Genomic DNA, 19,544 nt, shown 5'->3' with positions numbered 1-19,544 from the left:
CTTGAATGAGAAAGTATGTGCACATTTTTGACTGATGCTGTATGTAGAGAGAAACTATATTAAAATATATTAAAATTATTATTATAGTAACCATATTACTATAATAAAAATGGTACAGTCTTCTTCAATATTTTATAAGATGTGATATATTTTGTCATGAAGTATCTCAAAACATACTACTAAGAAATATCAAGATGAAGATAAACTAAAAAACTACACACACTTGAACCATGCTTTTCTTTTCTTTTCTAGATATGATAATTTCTGACCTTTATTGTGACTCAGTTGTGACATGACTATACCACATGAGTTTATAACCTGCTGGAAACTTTTGAATATGACTTGGGAACCATTTTTGCATCTTCAAACGTCATCTTCACTCACTGAGGAACTTAGCCATCTGTGGTTTGTCTTCTCGCAGCTGTTCCCTTTTCAGGAGAAGCACAGAACATTGTGGATGGATGCATCTGCCTGAATGATTATGACTCCATGAAGCAGGAGGACAACCGCAGAGAGACAGTGATGAAAACATCTTCTCTGGTTTACAGCAGCTGTTGCTTTTATTTATTTATTTATTAGAGACATCTGCATCAGCTGATATCATATTGGAAACAGTGTGTTAATTTTAAGACCACTGTCATATTCAATGCTTTATGGTTTTATGAATATTGTGGCCTTCTCTGCATTCCTCCTTTGCCTGCTATTAAGAGACTGAAAACATTCATCTGACAGAGCAAAAGGAAACCTCCAATTCCCTGAAACATCAGAGTCACTTTACATAACTCTTGCAGAAGGAAGTATGTGTTAGTGATATTGAAAAACTGCACTACTTAACTATGCCTCACTTAAAAAAGTGTTCCTTAGAGTTCTTTAGGGACGAAAACGTCGACGTCAAAAGACTGCCATAAAAAATATTATAAATTAAATGTCCTGTCCTCTTGACACACCTTGAATATACTGACAGGCAGATAAACTCCATCCCAATTACCACGCAGACAGCGATGTATCCAGTTGACTCTCTTTAATGTGGTAACTGGCACTAGGGTAAAACTGACAAAGAAAACAACATACAATCAACAAAGTGTCCAAAGTCTTACAATGATAAAGATAAGGTAAGTAGCCTGAATCACAAATAATAAAATATATTAAACAATACAAATAACTCCTAAATGTACCATAAGATATGTTACTGGAAGCATATGTTACTAATACAAAGTATGTCATGTACATTTCCTGTACATTTCCTCATTAAAGCTAGATAGAACATGTGGCCATCAACTGTGAATATAATTATTGTGGTGATGGTTAAATTGGGACCATCATTTCTAAGGGCTTAACTTTAGTGTCTTCTATAAAAAGTTTGCTGCACAGGAAGAACATTCAAACGCCCCTTCTACAACATTAGGTCATTCAGTGTTTCAAAAAAATATGTAAGGGTTAGGGTTAAAAATGCAGAAGTGTGAGTATTGGAGGATCAAATGTTGAGAAACCTCCCAGTCAGCTGCTGTTAACACAAACCAAAGAAACGGGCGGCTCTGTGGGCAGTCAGCTCTGGACAACGTAAAGTCAACAGCAGTGGAAGTGTTGCACAGAAGGTATGGCATTATTTAATGGTTCAAATGTTCAAATGTTATATTTTCAGTTAATTTTGAGTAGAATATGTTATAATTTAATGAGATGAGTTGAATGAAGATGCCAAGCATATCTTTTGATAATTTTGAATGTTTTGTTTTGTTTTTCACAGACATTTTAAAGATACTGTTCTTTAAGGAAAAATGGAGGATTTTACATATGAAGACTACGGTGACAGTAATGCCACATATGGAAACTACAATTACAGTTACGATAATACCACTCTTCCAGTTGTACAGCATCAATCAAAGTGTTTAAAAGAAGGCCTGTGTGTGATTTTGCTGGTGGTCAGTGTGGTCATTTGTCTGCTGGGCTTCTGCGGCAATGCTTTGGTCATCTGGATCTCTGGCTTCAAGATGAAGAAGACAGTCAACACCACCTGGTACCTGAGCCTTGCAATCTCTGACTTTGTCTTCTGTGTTTTTTTCCCGTTCACCATCACCGACATGGTGATGGAGGACTGGATCTTTGGACGTTTCATGTGCAAATTTGCCTCCTCAGTTATGTTCCTCAACATGTTCAGCAGTATCTTCCTCCTGGTCATCATCAGTGTCGACCGCTGTATGTCAGTCATGTTTCCAGTCTGGTCCCAGAACCACCGCACTGTGAAAAAGGCATCCATTGTTGTTGTAATAGCCTGGGTTCTCGCCATCGCACTGAGTCTTCCATCTATGATCTTTCGGGATATTGTTACTTATATGGACAGGACCCTTTGCTTTAACAAATACAATTCAGACCAGCACAGTCACAAAACTGTTGCATTTACCCGCTTCCTAGCAGGATTTATTGCCCCTTTGATCATCATCATCATCTGCTACTCTGTCATCATCCTCAAACTTCGCACCAGCAGGATGACCAAATCCTCAAAGCCCTTCAAAGTCATGACTGCGCTCGTCGCTGCTTTCTTCCTCTGCTGGCTGCCGTACCATGTGTTCATCCTGCTTGAGCTAAACCAACACAACCACAACCACAACAGTGACATTTTAAAAATTGGACTACAAGTAGGCACATCTGTAGCTGCAGCAAACAGCTTCCTCAACCCAGTGTTGTATGTTTTCATGGGCAACGATTTCAAGCAGAAGTTTAAGAGTTCGGTGCTCTCAAAGATGGAGAATGCGATGGCTGATGAAGGCCGCACCTTAAGCCGATACCTTTCCAGGTCCAGCTCCGTGGACAACAGAGCGTCTACTCACATCTAGAGGTCCCATATATATTTGCTCATTTACAAACAAAACACTGTTTTCACATGTGCAGTTAATTACCACAACATTTGAAATATATTTTTGCCCTCTTAAGAGAACAATGAATATATGAAATACGTAGAAATTCACTGAAAAATGAGCAATATGTCCTGTTTTTAAGTGTAAGCTCACAGACACATCACGTAGTTGAAGAATTGTCTGTTTCCGTGCATTATTGAAATCTGAAAACCGAGCTCATGTTGTATTTCAGGATAGAGCACATCAATTTCACTCAGCAGGAGGAACAGAAACTGTGGATCTTATGTTGTAAAATACAAGGAATGTAAAATATGAGTTATATTTTCATGAATGCATAAAAATTATTATGATTGAATAACAATCACTTTCTGTAGTAAAATGACACTCCTGGGGGTATGTCTTAAACAGAATAATTTGCGAGTGTTCATAATCACAAATGTTAGCAGATATATATGTCACAAATATTAATCGCTTGCAAATTGTAGATAAAACTGTGAGCCATGCAGCACTCTTACATGTTCAGTTATGGGTTACAAATATGTACGCTGTTTTAGGGTTAGGGTTAGTCAAATACATCAAAGTTGATTTGAGCTTATATGATGCAGATTTGGCAAAAAGGGTTCCAAGGTGTGGCAGTGAGTTTATGCATTGTTGTTTTCATTCTCTGTTGCATTTGAAATCTTTCGGAAACCTGAGTGAGGTTTCCTTGACCTCTGAAACCAAAATTATAAACACAAGGCCACTGCACATGAGAAACACTCACTGAAGGGAAAAGAGCTAAGAATTGATAACTGCTATATCTGTTTCTTACATGAAACCTCTACTGACCCTAACACCAAAAAGGGATGTCCTGTGGTTGTCCTTACTGACACCACAGCGTGCAATGTTTGTGTAGCTGATATAATGTGTGAATAGGCAGAGGTCTGCCTTTGAGATGTGTGACAGTTTTCACACAGAGAAAAGCTTCTGCTGAAACGAAGGTCTAAATTAATTAGAGAAGTAGATATATAGACACACCACACACCCAGCTTGTTGAATTATTTTTTTTGGTTTTATTTTTCATGTATGTCAACTGAACGATGACTGTGTTCTGTGCAATAGATGTTTCAATGTGTTTTTCTCTCTCAGACTTTTTTTCAGAAATAAAGATCTAACTTTTACATTAAGCTCTTTCAATACTGAGGCACTGATTGCATTTTTAGTTGATTTGCCTTGAATAAATAAATTAATCACTTTGATAATATTTCATGTACAACATGGTATATTTCAATACATCACTTATAGAAATACACTGCATACAGTACAGTGACATCGTGTCAATTACTGCTCACTAGCGGTCAGGGCAGTTATGTGACCTTTTTATACAACATGATGACAGGAACATTTTGTCAAAAAAATCTGCAACAAGAGAGAAATATGAGCTCATCTTGTGTTTGACAAAACATTTAATGTTTTAACATTTCCAGGGTCAAAACTATTCTTCTCCTGAAGGTGTAAACTACACAAAGAGATAAGATGAATTGTATTCTCTGCATGCCACACTTCCTGCTTATTAATACCATAACAGGAATCATAACATGAGCGAGAGTGCCTGGTGATTTTTTTGATGTTGAAATAGTGGAGAGGAGGGGGAAGACCCAGACTGAAAAGGTTACATGTGACACAGTGAGCCACAATGAAACTTCGGCAAGACAGTTCACCTTTAAAGCTGCACTAATCATTGTTTTTATCTTAACAATTGGACCACATACAGTATAATGTGAATGGGCTCATTTATGGTGATAAACCCACAGTGCCACGGTTTTAGTTTTCACAGGCAACCTTAAAAACCTTATTTCCATTTCAGCAATCAGCTGTTTTTGTAAAACCTTTTCATTTGACCCGCTTTCAAATTCTACTGTAAGTCTCAAACCATACCTGAGATAACTCTGATTATATCCCTATTACATTATCAGGGTTATTTTCCTTGAGCCACAGAGGACATTATACAATTGTTTTCACAGGCTGAGTTGTACTCATGGCACTGACCTTTACATGTAAAATTGGGGGGTCCCCATTTAAATATTCTGTAGTTTGAATTTGCATTCATGCTTGTGATTCCTTTTAATTGTCTTAAACTGTTTTCTGTTTTTTATTTTCATTTGTAAAAACTGGACTTCACAGACATCATTTAATTTACTCATTTATTGGGCCATATTGCATTACATTCATTCCATAGGAAATACATTCAGATGTGACACTTGTGGTCAAGTACCGGCTTGTCAATGAAAGCAAGAGCCAATAAAGTTTAAAGCATGTGTTAAAAATAGAAACAACTTCTCCTGTTTGCATCTTGCAATACAAATATTTTCAATGTGTCAGCGCACACTATAAAAATATATTCATATATCATACTGAAAATGGAAGTCAGTTAATGTTTCCTAGCTCTTAGTCACCAGTGTTTTTATTCATCTATATATTCATATCTTTATTTATTTATTTATACACTCGTTCATTTTAAAGCATATAGCATACTATAGCACATTGAGTACCATTAGGAGACGTGCTGCTTTATAAAATAAGAGCAGAATTTTTCACACTCTTGTGGACATTTGATTTTTTTTTTTTAAATCATGAAGAGTAAAAGTATTACCAGCTTTACTGTGTTGTAGCTCTTATTACAACAGAGCAAAAAACAAAAAAACAAACAAAACTGTTTTCACATTCAATATGATTAACTGTCATAAAACTAAATTGAAACAATTACTACTACTAAAGATAACCTCCAATCTAAAACACAAGTCAGAGTGTAATGCCTAATTCCTTGATGATCTTTGGGGCAAGTGTTGCACAGCAAAGTGCTTTTTGGATTTCTGCATCAGGTCCAGTGTTAAGAAAACATATTCACAACCAAATCAGTCAACATGTGCATTGCACGCCAGAGATAAATAAATGCTGCAGAGATACATCCTCTTCTCTCCTTCAGTCAGTGCCTTCAAGAGGAATTATTCATCTTCTTGAATATGAAGAGCTGAGAATAGAGTTCCTTACCTCTTTATCATCAAAAACATAATTTCTCTTACATACAGTAAGTTGAACAACTTCCAAAAACTTGGAAACACACAGTATCATCTTCAGGTAGTTATCGCCTGCATATTGCATTTTCCCCTCCAACAAAGGGCTCAACATTTTGAAGTTTTCAGAGAACTTCTTGTATAAAATTGTATTGTTCTGTAACCATGATAGCAGCAGAAAATGTTTAGTTTTTGATTTTCTTTCACTTTTGCACAAAATAAGCTCTGATAACACACTTAACAGTACGCTCTCATATATTTTGGATGAAATGTTTTTCCACTGGCAACCAAGCACTCAGCACAGTCAGATGAGCCTCTCTGTGGTCACAGCTATTGTACCTTCTTCATGTTAAGGCATGTGCACATGCCCGCACCGCACATGTGCATAGAGCAAGATAAGAAATATTTTTCTTTCAACTAAAGAAAAAAGCCTTTTCTATTAATGCATGGAACAATTACTATCTAAGGTGAACAAAAAAAATGAAAAAAATGTGATTAATAAATGAATATAGGAGGGTAGAGAGACTGCTTAAGACTTTCTTCCCACTATAGCTTCAATCTATGTTGAAAAAAATGGAGATACAATTTAAGTGATGCAATCCTACAAAATATGGTGCAGAGTCTGTTGACAGAACAGTCCAATTAAAAGGGAAACGAGGGGACTGTGTATCATCTTGGCATGTATTCGCCTGGAACTCCAGACATCTTTCTTTTCTTCAAGGCAGTGTCTACTGTTCTGATCAGTTCATTAATGCTAGCCCGCATTTCGGGAGTGTATGGATCATATTCAAGTTTGCGTAGCCCAGACCGCTTAAAGTTGCCATCTTTCTGGCCCTCAACACAGAGCAGTCGGTCCTCAGAAACCTTCAGACCCAAAAACTGGACCATCCCCTTGAGCCGAGAGAACAGGTCCCTTTTCAGTTCTTCAAAGTGGACCACGTGGACGTTCTTCCCGTAACGGAGCCAGTCCAATGTGTGGGACGCCCACCAAGGAGCATAGTTCTTCACAAACTCGGGCCACTCTGCAGGATGAGTAAAGAAGAAGAAATGTAAATAAACAAAGGCATCTGAGTGGCAATGCACCAAATAATTCCCTTTATAAATTTAAGTTTGTTAGTAGAAAGTTTAACAATACAGGCTCTAATCTCAAAACAAGGCATTATAGAAAAGCAAAAGTTATGGTAAATAAGTTATGTGACAAACTCTAAGAGGAACTCTACGTCACTAAGAGGAATCCAGTGAAGAAGAAGTGAAAGTCAAGATGGCCAAAGGCTGGAGTCACTTAGCATGAAATGTCTGGAAACACCCTTGCAGGGCACATGAGGTAATTTCTTAAAATGTTGGAACAGTAAAGGTGCATATTCTTGATCATCTCTGAAACTGCAGACTTCACTTTAGGGCTCTTCTGTTGCAAATACTGCTTTTTATTCATTGATAATCTACTGGCCCATAACAGCAGTGGCTGGCTGGGGCTGTGCTGCATTAGCATGCATCTTTACATTGAGGAGAGTGTGTCGTTAAAGTTTAAAGCCTGCTGAGTTTGCAGTGCTGTCTCAGAAACTAATGTGAGAAGCAACTTTAGTACCACAGTGGACAGAATATTATGTACTGCATACGAAACACAACCTACTGTAAGGGAACACTAAGAAACTGCATATCTAACTGCTTTCTCTTCCTATCAGACTTGCAATGGAAAGCAGAGCATATAATAAGAAGACAAAAATGATCGCAGCTCTCCCCCTGAACATCCTGTTCTGCTAATGTTTCACTGAATATCAAATCTAGCTGAAGCACTTATGTCCTTAGACTTGTGAAACCGGAATAAAGCAGTTTGTGTACGTGTCATTCACACAGGAAAATAACACACTGTGCTTTTGAATATGACAGGGACTCAAAAACAAGTTACACTTGCTCTTGCCCGAGTTGACTTTATGGAGCCGCACTGGAAGGCATCAGTGTCTGTAACATCATCTGAGCCCCACAGTCGCCCTCTGCAGAGTGTACATGTGGTGCCCTGTATACAATGTCACACTAACTCTCAAATTGGGAGCTTCTCTCTGTATTCGAAGTGGCAGCTGTCAAAAAGTCTTTCTCTTACTGATGTCATCGCATCATTTCCCCAACAACAGAAGGAATAAACATTCATTGGAAATGGCAGGCCAAATGTGCTGATGCCTACACAAAGAGAGACAACTGCTGGGTCGGCAACTCTCCAGCCTCTGGAAAATCGATTAAACCTCAGAGAAAGTAAGAGAGACGATACACAGACCAGACAAAACCAGTTGCCATGGTAACAAAGACATAGTTGAGTGGGTGAATGTACTGAGGGAAGGGGAAAATTCATGAAATATAAAGATATCTTAGCAAGTGGCATACAATCTGGCCTTTACTTAATGGACAATGAGCCACTGGACTGAAAGGTCTAACCTCTTGAATTATGTAATGGACATTGACCTCTTATTGAAACATCTTTTATTCATTAAGTCAGCGCAATAAGAAATTAACTTTTGCTGACAAATCATCAAATGGTTATACAATGCTGCATGATGCACTGAGGGCTAGACAAAGTGTATAATGCACAACAAAATTGACAAAAATGGAAAAATTAAAGACTACAAAATATATATCACTGCATACACTATAGCACTATTAATACAATTGATATTCTATTTCTGTTCTATCAACAAGACCAGACATCAAGCAGCTATTAATTCTTTCAAAAATTCAAGAAAGAGAGGATTTCTTGTACTTGTTAAATGTAATCTTTGTGAAGTCAGTTATATGTACATATTCATAAATGCACACCAGTGCCACAAATCTGTTCTCACGTGCCAACAGTTTCCTTAAGCATCTACTCAGCATGACTTTATATGAAAAATCTTCTATATAAGACATACACACAAACATTTGAGGAACTGCTTGGTTTTGCCAAGTCAAAAAACTCATGATCACACTGAACCTGAATGACGAAGGCTGTGGTTGGTTGGTTACTTGTTTCATTTCTCATTTCTGAAAATTGACACTAAGATTGCCACTAAGATTATCTCTTTATGTTGAAAATGGACTCACATGCCACATTGGTCAATACCATGAAAACCACTAAAAAAAGGCCTTCATTTATTGCTCATTTCCTCCATTTAGCATGCTACATCACTTTGGACCATTTCCCAGTTCACTTTTTTTTTTTTTTTGTTTTTGCCATTTTCTCCTTCTGTTTTCTGAGTAAACATAGTCTAAATATTAAACATTACTACCTACACCCAGTAAAGATATTCATGGCAAATTATTACCCAGAGCTGGAGGACGTGTTTTTGTACACATTGTCTTGTGTCCCTCCGTGAAATTTCAGTGAGGGAGTTCAATTGAAACAGTGAACCTTCAGTTACAATGAGTTACAAAGGCATTATTAAGACTTCAGAGACTTTGTATTTGCTTGAATTATGGTCACAGGATGAATTGCTAAACACAATGTAAAACATGATAGCTACCTTTCCCCTTCCAGTGAGCCTGGGAGGCAAATCCAATGTGTCCTCCATATTTGCGGTTAAACTCTGCCATGAGAGCTTTGTAGGGGTTTCGGATCATGACAATGCCGGAGTCGAAGGCTTCAATCTCTTTCTTGCCACTCTCATGTGTCTTAATGCAGATAGTCCTTCCACTCCGCCAGTGGTCTCTCTCCCCTTTAAATCCTGTGAAACAGTGACACCCGACAAACATTTAATCCCCAGAGGTGCAATGATGGGTGAATATGTTTTAATGTCCAATAAACGTTGAAGCCTACCTTTATTGTAAAGGGAGCCATCAAAGTAATAGCTGCCAGTGTAGAAGCCAGTGGCGAGCTCTATGAGGTGACGAGCCCAGGTGTTGCCAGCTCCGGGGAAACTGGCAAGGGCCACCAGCTGCTTGGCGTGAGTGGGGAGGAAATGTCTGTCCATGCAGCGGTTATCTGGAAAAAGAATAACAGGCTATATTATTGTTTTGTTGCATGTATAGATTAACGGATGAATAGCGATAAACATGATCTGTGGTTTGAAATGTGGGGTGTACAAGCTGTTTAATACAATCATGCTTCAAATAGATATGTTATTATTATTATTAACATGTAATTGTTATGTTGAAACATGTTGAAACATTGAAGGTTGGTAGCAGAGACATTTAACATAAAGAGAAAAGTTCCAAAATAAAAAGGAAAGCCTCAAATGAAACGTCAAGAGAGAACAGAAACAGACCACTTGGTGTTTTTTTGTGTGTGGATGGTTTGGCTAATCTCTCTGATGGTGAACTTATTTGTTCAGCTGAAGAATCCTAAGGTAAAAATAGATGACTGGAATGATTGCAAGAAACAGAAGTTCAACCAACTCCCACCCCCTGCAATGTGTTTGTTTGTTTTTTCCCCCCATGAATCTGCTTTTTTGTTTACTGGTCCCAGGATTTTTGCTGACCCAAGCCAAAGCTGTCTGTTGTATTGAGGAAACACTGGCCACAAAGGCTGACTGATACTTGACTTTTGGGTTTGATGACGGTATATGAATCCACAAGAAGTCAAATCCCTCCTTCCCAAATACTTTCTAATTCTTTCTCTTTTGTTTGATCCCAGGAACCAATGGGGCTCCATCCAGGACAGGATGAAGAGATGGCTCCCCCATCCAGAGTCACCTGTTTCCTCCATATACCCACCATGAGCTTGGTACAGCATCCCCCTTGCATTCATCCATATAACAGGCACCCTGATTCTCACTCCATCTCTTTATCCCTTACCCTACACCCATATCCCTCCAGGTTCTAGTACACACAGAAGTATTAAGTATGAAAAGAAGAACACAGGCCAAAGTCACAAATACATCTTCACACTTGATGCACCACTGAGCTGTGAATGTGCTCGTATGCATTTCCTGGAAACAGGGAGTGGCTTACAACTTTAAATATCTGACATCTCATTCAAATGTGCCACTAAGAGCCACCAAACTTTACCTGAAACTTGTGTCTGGTAAACCACAAAGTACTCGTTGTTCCCGCAGCTCTCAAACTCTTCCCCGTGGCAGTGGTGGAGACACATTTTCTCATCCTCCTGCTCGTGAAGGGAGAAGAGAGGAGTCGGGAAGCCGCAGTGACATCGATCTCCAGCCAGGACAGCGAGCGATTTCTCCTGAAACACAGCTGTCATTATACACTGAATACACATTTATACATGCACTGACTGCACGATGCATGAATCCACATGTTCCCTCACCCTCTCTGTGCATATGTCAACACACTTGTCCACCGACATGTTTTGGATGACTGCACTGAAAGGAAGTGCCAAAGTCACATTGTCTGGCCGGTGGAAACACCCCTTGAAAATGGCGCTGCCATCTGAAACAGACAAAACAAATCAGACTGTTAAAAAAACCCACTATATATTCCAGTTTTATGGTTACTGAACACAGCTTCCATCCGCTTGGCCTGTATCCACTGACAAGGCAAGTGGAGGAAAGGAGCACTGACCCCAGCCCCTCAGTGTATTGAGCCTCTAGACTGAACCGATAGCATCCCTGCTGTGTGTTGATGACCTTTGACCTCGGGCCCTGTACATTTTAGTCTGTCTAGATTTTTTTCTTTTGTAAACAGCCTGATAAGAGAAAGTGAATCATGTGTCAAGTCAAGTGTTAATCACAGTGTGTTTGCAGGCTGTGACGTGTACATCATTATCTCATCAGAGATTTGAAAACCACTGTTTTAAATAATCAATGATAAAAATCTAAACATCCATTTTACTTTCATTTTAGCCTGTCAACATGTCAGCCATGCTGACACACATATGACACTGTCTCTACTATCAATGGACTGTTAAGCATTCATAACAGAGTAAGGAAACCAAAACACAAAGCTTTTTACTGTGACAGATATAATGATGAAGACTGCTTGCTTGCTAAAATGTCACTGAATAGAATACCCAATGGGGGGGTTTTCATTCCTGTTAAATATCATGCTGAAAAATACTAGCACCTCACCACGACTGGAGCTCAGGTTTTCTTTCCTTTACTGAAGGCATAACTATCAAAGCTATGTGCCTTTAAAACAAGGTACCTCTTTGAGCTCTAGCCATGTGAGTGTATCTAATGTTTTATTTATTTTTGCCCTTTTTTCTCTGACTAAAAATTACATTTTTAATGTCATATCCATTTTTCTCCTCATTTCCCTGCAGTATAGCTTAAGTGCGTCCTCTTTTTGTAACCTTTCTGTGCCCTTGCATGTGGCACTGCTTTTTAAATTGTACTGACATATATTTTTTGTGTCATGTTGACTCATGTAAATACAACACCCTACAAAATATATCACAAACAAGGCCTTGATAAGCAAACAATAGATAATTAATGCAAAGATGCAGCAGATTAAACATTATCCTTCTGCATTGTTAACAGATTGAGAGCAAGAGAAATCAATGAAGAATAATATGTATGCAGGATTGTCATTGTTGTTATCTTTGACAGAAAACACTTAATCATGTGATGGCAATGGTTTGGAAGTGGCATAAACCACAAAACAGCCACCTCAACACATTTTCTACATTTTCTGCTCACAAGACAGAGATCAGGGTCAGAGGTAAAAACACAAACACAAAGAGCTTACTCAGTGGTCTGAAAGACTGCAAACAGAGGGCAAAAAAAGCAGAAATGAAAATAAAAATAAACAAACAACTGAACTGGGCAAGAAAAGTAAGATTATTAAACACTATAGATGTGTGTATGTACTAATAATCCAAGACTTGCATGCCACCAGATTATTTCTTAGAAGTAGGAGATAGAGAGAATGTGAGAATGAAATGAAGAAGATGACAGTGTTTTTTAAAGTTTCCTCATTTTGTGGTTGGGACTTTCTTAAATGTCACGGTATCAGTACCAAAGAAAGTAAGTACCAATCATTATATTGCTACAACTTTAAACAAACTACCCTAAACACACATATCTCACACCATGAAACAGGAAATGAGGTCTTTCTAGTTTTCTGATAATTCCTTTTTTTCAATTCAGTTTTCTAGCAGCAGTCGGCAAGCATTTAGGATGCAGACCACGGCTGGCTGGGAGAGGCAGGTACTGTAGCACAGCTCTCCCAGGAGGAAGGTAAACACACCAGAGCAGTCTGCTTCCAACTGTGGTATTAACCCAAAATAGAGCAAATATTTTCCCTCAAAACAGCCAGGCTTGCTACATTTCTGCATTAAAAAAGCATCTTTGTATCTCAGTGGATACTGTCAAGTACACAGTATACTCAGATCTGCTTAGGCTTTTCAGTGCATGGACATCATTTAAAGCGTTGCAAATTATTTTATATATATTTCATATTTCATTTTATGACTACTTTTTTCATCCACATAGGAGTGGGTGACAAACATTGCAGACATATGATATAAAATATAGAATATCCAAACCTTTGACAGCACTAGTCAAAGGTTTGGACACACCTCCTCATTCCCTTGAATGAGAGAGTGTGTCCGGACCTTTCATCGGTACTGTGGTTGTCAGTGTGTGTGGACACCAGCATGTGGTTTCTATAAAGCCCATGGGAGTTCTTTTGTTGTTGTTGTTGAGTGTTAGACTCACAGCGGCGTGCTGACTCCTGGCTCAGCTCCAGCCTATAGATGGACAATCGGTTGGCTCCTCCACACAGGTTGCTCTTCTCTCCTTTACACTCCATGTTGCACTCGCTCTCTGAACAGTTGGGCGCCTGGATCTTGTGGCCACAGTAGCACTCTGCTCCAAACTCCAGACCTGCGTACATGTAACCTCTGGACAGAGAGAGGAAAAAGGGATTGGTATCATTAGCGAAGATAGAGAGGCTCAAATGAATGATCTTAGCCTTCATTATGTGTCTTAATCCTTGAAGCCAATAAAGATTATTATTATGAGCCACTAGATAAATTATAATCAATACATCAAATAAATAAAGCACAGACAGTGTTGAAGTAAAGGTGAGAACACATCAAAACTTTACTGTGGAATAACATCTCTCTTTGGTGATTGAAGATGAGAGAAGTTACACATGATGTCAGGTATGAAACCAATTAGAAATGACTGCAGCACACTTTCAAACTGAATCTATCACACAAAGCCTCTTCTCTCTCTCCTATGGACTGTTTTTTCTGCTGCCTAATGGAGGATTTGACTCCTACGATGCCTTTCGGGTGCAATTAGACATCTAACACACCCCTCACACCAGACAAATCCTGGGCTGTCAATCAAACTCAAACCTCTGTGTGTTGCTATGTGCTGTTGCCCCTCATTTGTTTGTCTGTTTTTAATAACCTGCTGCTCTGGAAAAAGGAGGCGGGCAGGTTGCGAGAAGCAAGTGGGAGGAGGAAAGAACTGAAAACAAGTGACTCTCTTTGCTCCCATTCTCCGCTCTGTGAATCAGTGATGGGTGTAATTCAATGCATTCGATAGAGCCGTACCCGGTACTCTCTTGGGAGAAAAAAAAAGAGGTGAGAGAAAGATAGAAGAATGAAAGGCAAGGTAGCTGAGAGAGGAAGACAGGATGTGAGGAAAGGGGAGGCAAGTGGAGGAGAGGAGCAGAGAGCTCTTCGAGAGATAATGAGCTCCACTCTAATTGCTTTAAACATAAAGGGCTGGAGCATATTTGTGTTTCATGCATTAGACCTAAACAAAAGAGCAGTGCCTGACTAATACTGAGTTTTATGCTGATACAGATATTAGAAAATTGAATTATAATGTATCAGCAGTTCGTAGATATACATAATAACATTCACAGCAGGTCTTCCTCCAATGTGAGAGTTGTGACACAAAAACAGCACATGACCAAGTATATATTGAATATTTCGTTTTAAGCCATGGGCATCAATATGCTGCTATAACAGTCTCCACGCTTCTCTCCACAAGATTTTGGATCCCGGCTGCAAGGATTAATTAGAACTTCATCATCCTTACACAAGCCATGAAAAACAGACCTCTGTTTAGAAAGCATCTCATTTCCATAATTCTGGGCTATCTGTTTTACTTTACATCTCATCAAGCATGAAAAACAGGGAAAAAAAGAGCTATATCTTGTGTTTTTTGCTGTTTGCAGCTGTCATACCTTTCTGCACAGTTGTCCTGGCAACGGAATACAGTCATTTTTTTGTAGTCAAAAAAGGAAACTCCTCTCAGTGCTCTTTTCTGTGTGTCATCAATGTAGCAGCCAATATACTTTGCTGAAAAAAGACAAAAAAATGTTAGTTAAGTTTGCAGAAAGACACATACATAACACATAGATACAGTGTATACATAATGTAAACAGTGTTCCAAGCATTAGATTTTTCTTCAGCTACTATACAATATACAAATAATTTTTAAAGCAGCTGTTTGACCATAGGAGTGTCAAAAATTCACAAGCCTATATGGTGTTGTATCAGAGCACATGAGGAGTCCAAACTGGGGCAGAATCTTTATTTATTTATAAAGGCACACATCCCCTTCTAGCGGCCTGTAGCTGTAGTGGCAGTCATATCTCTGCATTTTTCAGAAGTGTGTGGGGGTTGGGCTTCAGTGAACCTCTGCAGAGGGATAAAGCAGTCCTTCAGCAGCTTCTTCCCTCTCATCAAAACACTGTTCTCCTGTTATATCGAACTCCATGAGCTCCACTGTACCTTTAACAAACAAACCCCTAGCCATCTGTGCCATTACCCCTCTGAGCCTCTGTTAATAGCTAAATGGGAGGGGGGGGCATAGTCCTAGTCCCCTGCATTACTTTAATTGTTATGGTTTAAAGGCCTGCATTTGAGCAGCATGTGGTGTGCTGTATGACTCAGCTGTAATCTTCCTCCTAACTATTGTTCAGATGGAAAATAATCTGCTTTATGAGGAAGGGAAGTGCTGATTTAAAGGAGGCTGCAGCTCCAAAAAGAACCTTTCTGCTCAGTATGACGAGGTGTGAAAGATGAATAAGTAAATGCAGCTGATGTGTCCAGATTAATATTATTAGCTGGTCAAATGTTCCACAATAATCTTGCTGTAGCTGCTGGATCATATTAACTAATGTCAGCAGTGTTTCAGCTTGATTCCTCCTTCTGCTCACTATTCCAGTGTGACTCCTGTTTTTTTTTCTCTTTTGTACACTATGCTTCAGTGCTACTGCACCATACAGCATAAATATGTTTATGTGCAGTGGTCGGCATCTTATGCTGCAATATTCACTCCAAATGAAATTCAGAGCCAGCAAGAAATGGAGTGAGAAAAGAGGAGGAAATACAAGTCTCTAAACCCCAACCTAACAGGATTCTGAAGATGGTTAAAACTACACACTAATGAATGGTACTGGATGTATGAGAGCAAATGAATGTGTTGAATCTACTAATTACTCTATTATATCATCACGTTCAGCTGCAGTCTTGTGAGGTTAGCATTTCAGTAAGGGGAGGATGGGATGGGAGGGGAGGACTGAGGCAGACTGAGGCTATGTTCACACCGCAGTTAAAAGTGACCTGAATCCGATTTGTTCGCTCAAATGTGACCCATATTGGTTATTGGTAAATGAGACTACCAGTAACTTCACCAGCTGTTGCTGTTGCCATGTTCGCTTCCGTAACCACCGTACTGTGCGTGACGTCATTAATGATCAACAGAGCATGCGGGTCACTTCAGGAGCGTGAGCTGTTCACATCGCAGACCACAGACAGGCCACATTAAAAAGTGTAATATGAACAGCCAAACAAAAAAATTGGATTTGAGCAATACATCGAAATTGAGCATAAGGCCTGCAGTGTGAACATAGCCTATGATTCAGCCTTCATTTGATTAGATAACCCAAGGCTGGAGTGTAAACTAGAAATATGCTTGGCTCTGAAATGGAAAAAAATGGATAAACCCCATCCTGGTTAGGTAAACATTGTTCTTTAATGCTCTACACTGAAACACGCTGCAGGGTACTGTACAATACTGTGACGCAAATTTAGTAATAGAATAACTTATTTATTTTCCTACCAGTCTGATCCTGCTCAGGCTCACAGAGGTTGGAGTCTCTCCCAGATTATACTGGGTTAAAGTCATAGAACCAGCCTTCCTTATACCGTCTCAGGGCTAACACAGACTCACCAGCAATTACTTCTACATTTGTTTACATTAACCACCTTCCTGTAGTGGTTGCATACTTTTGTTCAGGGCAAAACAAGACATCTGAGGTTGAATCTTGGGGTCACATTTCTTTTTTATCTTTTATGGGCCAAACAACGAATTGATTAATTGAGAAAATAAAGGACCCATTATTAAATTATGTTAATAATTTTTACATTCATTACAAACTGTGTGATCCCCTCCCTGCCACTTGAGGAGTGTATATATATATATATATATCAAATGTGTAATATAAGTCACAGATGGAGGAATATTTTTGCCATTTTCAGGTGTGTTTATTTTGCATAATCTAACATACAACATCATATGTGATAACGTTACGTCTGACTGTATTTGTTGTAACATTACAGTTACCAGATCACATTTAGTATATTGATGACGGACCTAACGTTAGCTCCAGCTAATTAAGTAGTTTATGCTAGGTAACCTTTGCTGTACATAATATCACATTTCTGGCATGTTTGACTCGACTGTATTTGTTGTAACCTTACAGTTACCAGAGCAAGTTTAGCATATTGCTAACGGGCCTAAGTTAGCTCTAGATAATTAGCTAATGTTGGGTAACCTGTGCGTAAATAATGTCAGATCACTCGTGTTTGGTGCTTTTTCCATGTTTGGTAAAATGTACAGTTCATCAGAATTTAACTTTCCACTGTAACAACCCGTCCACTCACGTTACTATGTGTGTGTGTGTGCATGTGCATTGTCTTGGTCATCAATATTGTAGTGCGCTGAGGCGGAGGGGAAGGAGGGTGGTGGAGGGGAAGGAAGTGCGGGGGTGGAACATATGCGGGAGGAGGGGTTGTTGCTGTTCAAGTTTTTTCAATGTGCTGTGTGAAATGCAAGAAAGGTAAGAGTAGCTTTAATGTATGTTGGTGATTGGTGATGCTGACAGGAGATTTCACAGTGTCTTAACATCAGCAGTGGAAAGTAACCTATACATAACTACAAATCTGAGTATGACTTAATGTTACTTAATATTTCTATTCCACTACATTTTAGCGGAATATACATTTTACTAAACCACATTAATTAACAATATAATATATATATTTTACTCTCTGAAAGGAGCCAGTCTACAAAATGAGTACTTGTACTTTTGATACTTTAAATACATGATATTTTTACATTGTGGTATTAAAACATTTAGCTACGAAGTATTTCTTGCCCTGCCAAACACTTTTCTATTATATGTCTTCATGGATAGGGTAAGAGAAGCTGAGAGGAGGAAGAAAGAAGACAGCCAGGAGTAAATGATATCTTCTGATCAGCTAATTTGATCATACTTTGTTTGGATAAAAACAAGAAAGCAGGATATTTGTGCTATCTAAGGTCTTTGGCTTTGGACAGATACTACCTGTCCTCACGGTCTTGTTTTCAAAACCTTTTGTGATTTGATAGGGCGTCACATGCTAGTAAAGGAGTTTAAATGTAAACATTTTCCAGCGGGGATTTTGTAGTCACACATTTTTATAAAAACTGTAGCCACAGCTGAAGCACAGTGGGTGAGATCCTTGAGGGGTTCTCTTTATGAAAAGAGAGGACTTAATCATCACCTTTCTCAAGAGATTTCCTACGTGGTCAATTAGAACTAGAAATTCAAAGTCATTAAAATGGTGCAGTTAGTAATCAGAGATCCAGTGAATGCACATAATTCTGTAATAAAATGTTAAAAATTCAGAATCATCTTACAGCTAGCTGAATATTCAAACCTCCAATTATAAGACAAATAATAATATGACCTAATATTGTAATACTTTACACATAAATTTGGTTGACTAGTCATTAATGTTGCAATAGTGTAAATCTTCTGTAGTTGTTGTTAAATATTTTGATTATTCCCTCATTTGAAAGTTACTCAGTGAGCCAGTAAATTGAGTTTATGCCCTTGCTGATCTGAACAATTGTGCAGTGTATTGTATTACTTAAATTTATTTTAATGGATTTGGGAGAAGGAAAACTACCAAACTGAAAAAATATCACTGCAACTGTTTAAATTAAAGTCTGAGTATGACCCACCTCTTCCATCTTCCATGTCTTTGGCATTGCGTCCTTTAAGTGCACGGTTCCAGTTTCTGGTGTAGTCTTCAGCCTTTCTCTCAGGGTCGTGGCCAGTCCTTTTCATCCACGGGGGGCCATACCTCCGGCCAGACCTATGAGTCTCCTTAAACACTCTGCGCATGATGCCAAGCCCCCGATTGTCTGACGATGCGGCCCGGCTGCCCATCTCTAGAGCTACTGCCGAGTCCCGGCCCCCTCGACCTCCAGGGCCACTGTCCCCAACAAAGCCTGAGTGCAGGAAGACGAGGCTCCCAGCAGTTAGGTAGAGGAGGATGAGGGAAAAAAAGCGGACAGGTTTCCTCCGGAAATAGCGCTGTATCTTCAGCAGAGGCTTAGCCATGCTGGCTCCCCCTGCCACTTAGACGCACTCTCCCAGTGATGAACACTCATAAAGCAGAAGAATCAACACCAGCTCTACCTACTCCCACCATAAAAAACCCACTGGGGCCCAACTAAAATGAAGACAGAGTCAGAGA

General features: G+C 39.0%; 2 protein-coding genes across 2 annotated transcripts; one reads left to right on the top strand and one right to left on the bottom strand.

Annotated features, from left to right (window-relative positions):
• The first annotated feature begins 1,764 nt into the window (after positions 1-1,764).
• On the top strand, positions 1,765-3,087 carry cmklr1 (chemokine-like receptor 1). Its single transcript, XM_053325418.1, has one exon. It carries the CDS (start codon positions 1,776-1,778, stop codon positions 2,829-2,831), a length of 1,056 nt encoding a protein of 351 aa, XP_053181393.1. The 5' UTR covers positions 1,765-1,775; the 3' UTR covers positions 2,832-3,087.
• Positions 3,088-5,581: 2,494 nt separating this feature from the next.
• Positions 5,582-19,408, bottom strand: wscd2 (WSC domain containing 2). The gene is made up of 8 exons (XM_053325412.1): positions 19,027-19,408; positions 14,975-15,089; positions 13,486-13,670; positions 11,136-11,257; positions 10,877-11,051; positions 9,687-9,851; positions 9,394-9,594; positions 5,582-6,927 (listed from the first exon to the last, which is right to left on the bottom strand). The coding sequence occupies exons 1-8, from the start codon at positions 19,406-19,408 to the stop codon at positions 6,575-6,577; spliced, it is 1,698 nt and encodes a 565-aa protein (XP_053181387.1). The 3' UTR covers positions 5,582-6,574.
• Positions 19,409-19,544: the final 136 nt, after the last annotated feature.

Source organism: Scomber japonicus, chromosome 9 (genome assembly GCF_027409825.1).
Source record: "Scomber japonicus isolate fScoJap1 chromosome 9, fScoJap1.pri, whole genome shotgun sequence".
In the NCBI taxonomy this organism is placed as follows: Eukaryota; Metazoa; Chordata; class Actinopteri; order Scombriformes; family Scombridae; genus Scomber; species Scomber japonicus.
Note: the sequence above shows the minus strand (reverse complement) of the source record. Positions and strands in the feature narration are given on the sequence as shown.

Coding starts and splice junctions, on each gene's coding strand:
- cmklr1 (XM_053325418.1), top strand. CDS start 1,776: ATGGAGGATTTTACATATGAAGACTACGGTGACAGTAATGCCACATAT.
- wscd2 (XM_053325412.1), bottom strand. CDS start 19,408: ATGGCTAAGCCTCTGCTGAAGATACAGCGCTATTTCCGGAGGAAACCT. Junction 11,052..11,135: donor TTGACATATGCACAGAGAGG/GTGAGGGAACAT, acceptor GCTGTGTTTCAG/GAGAAATCGCTCGCTGTCCT. Junction 9,595..9,686: donor TGGCTCCCTTTACAATAAAG/GTAGGCTTCAAC, acceptor ACTGTTTCACAG/GATTTAAAGGGGAGAGAGAC.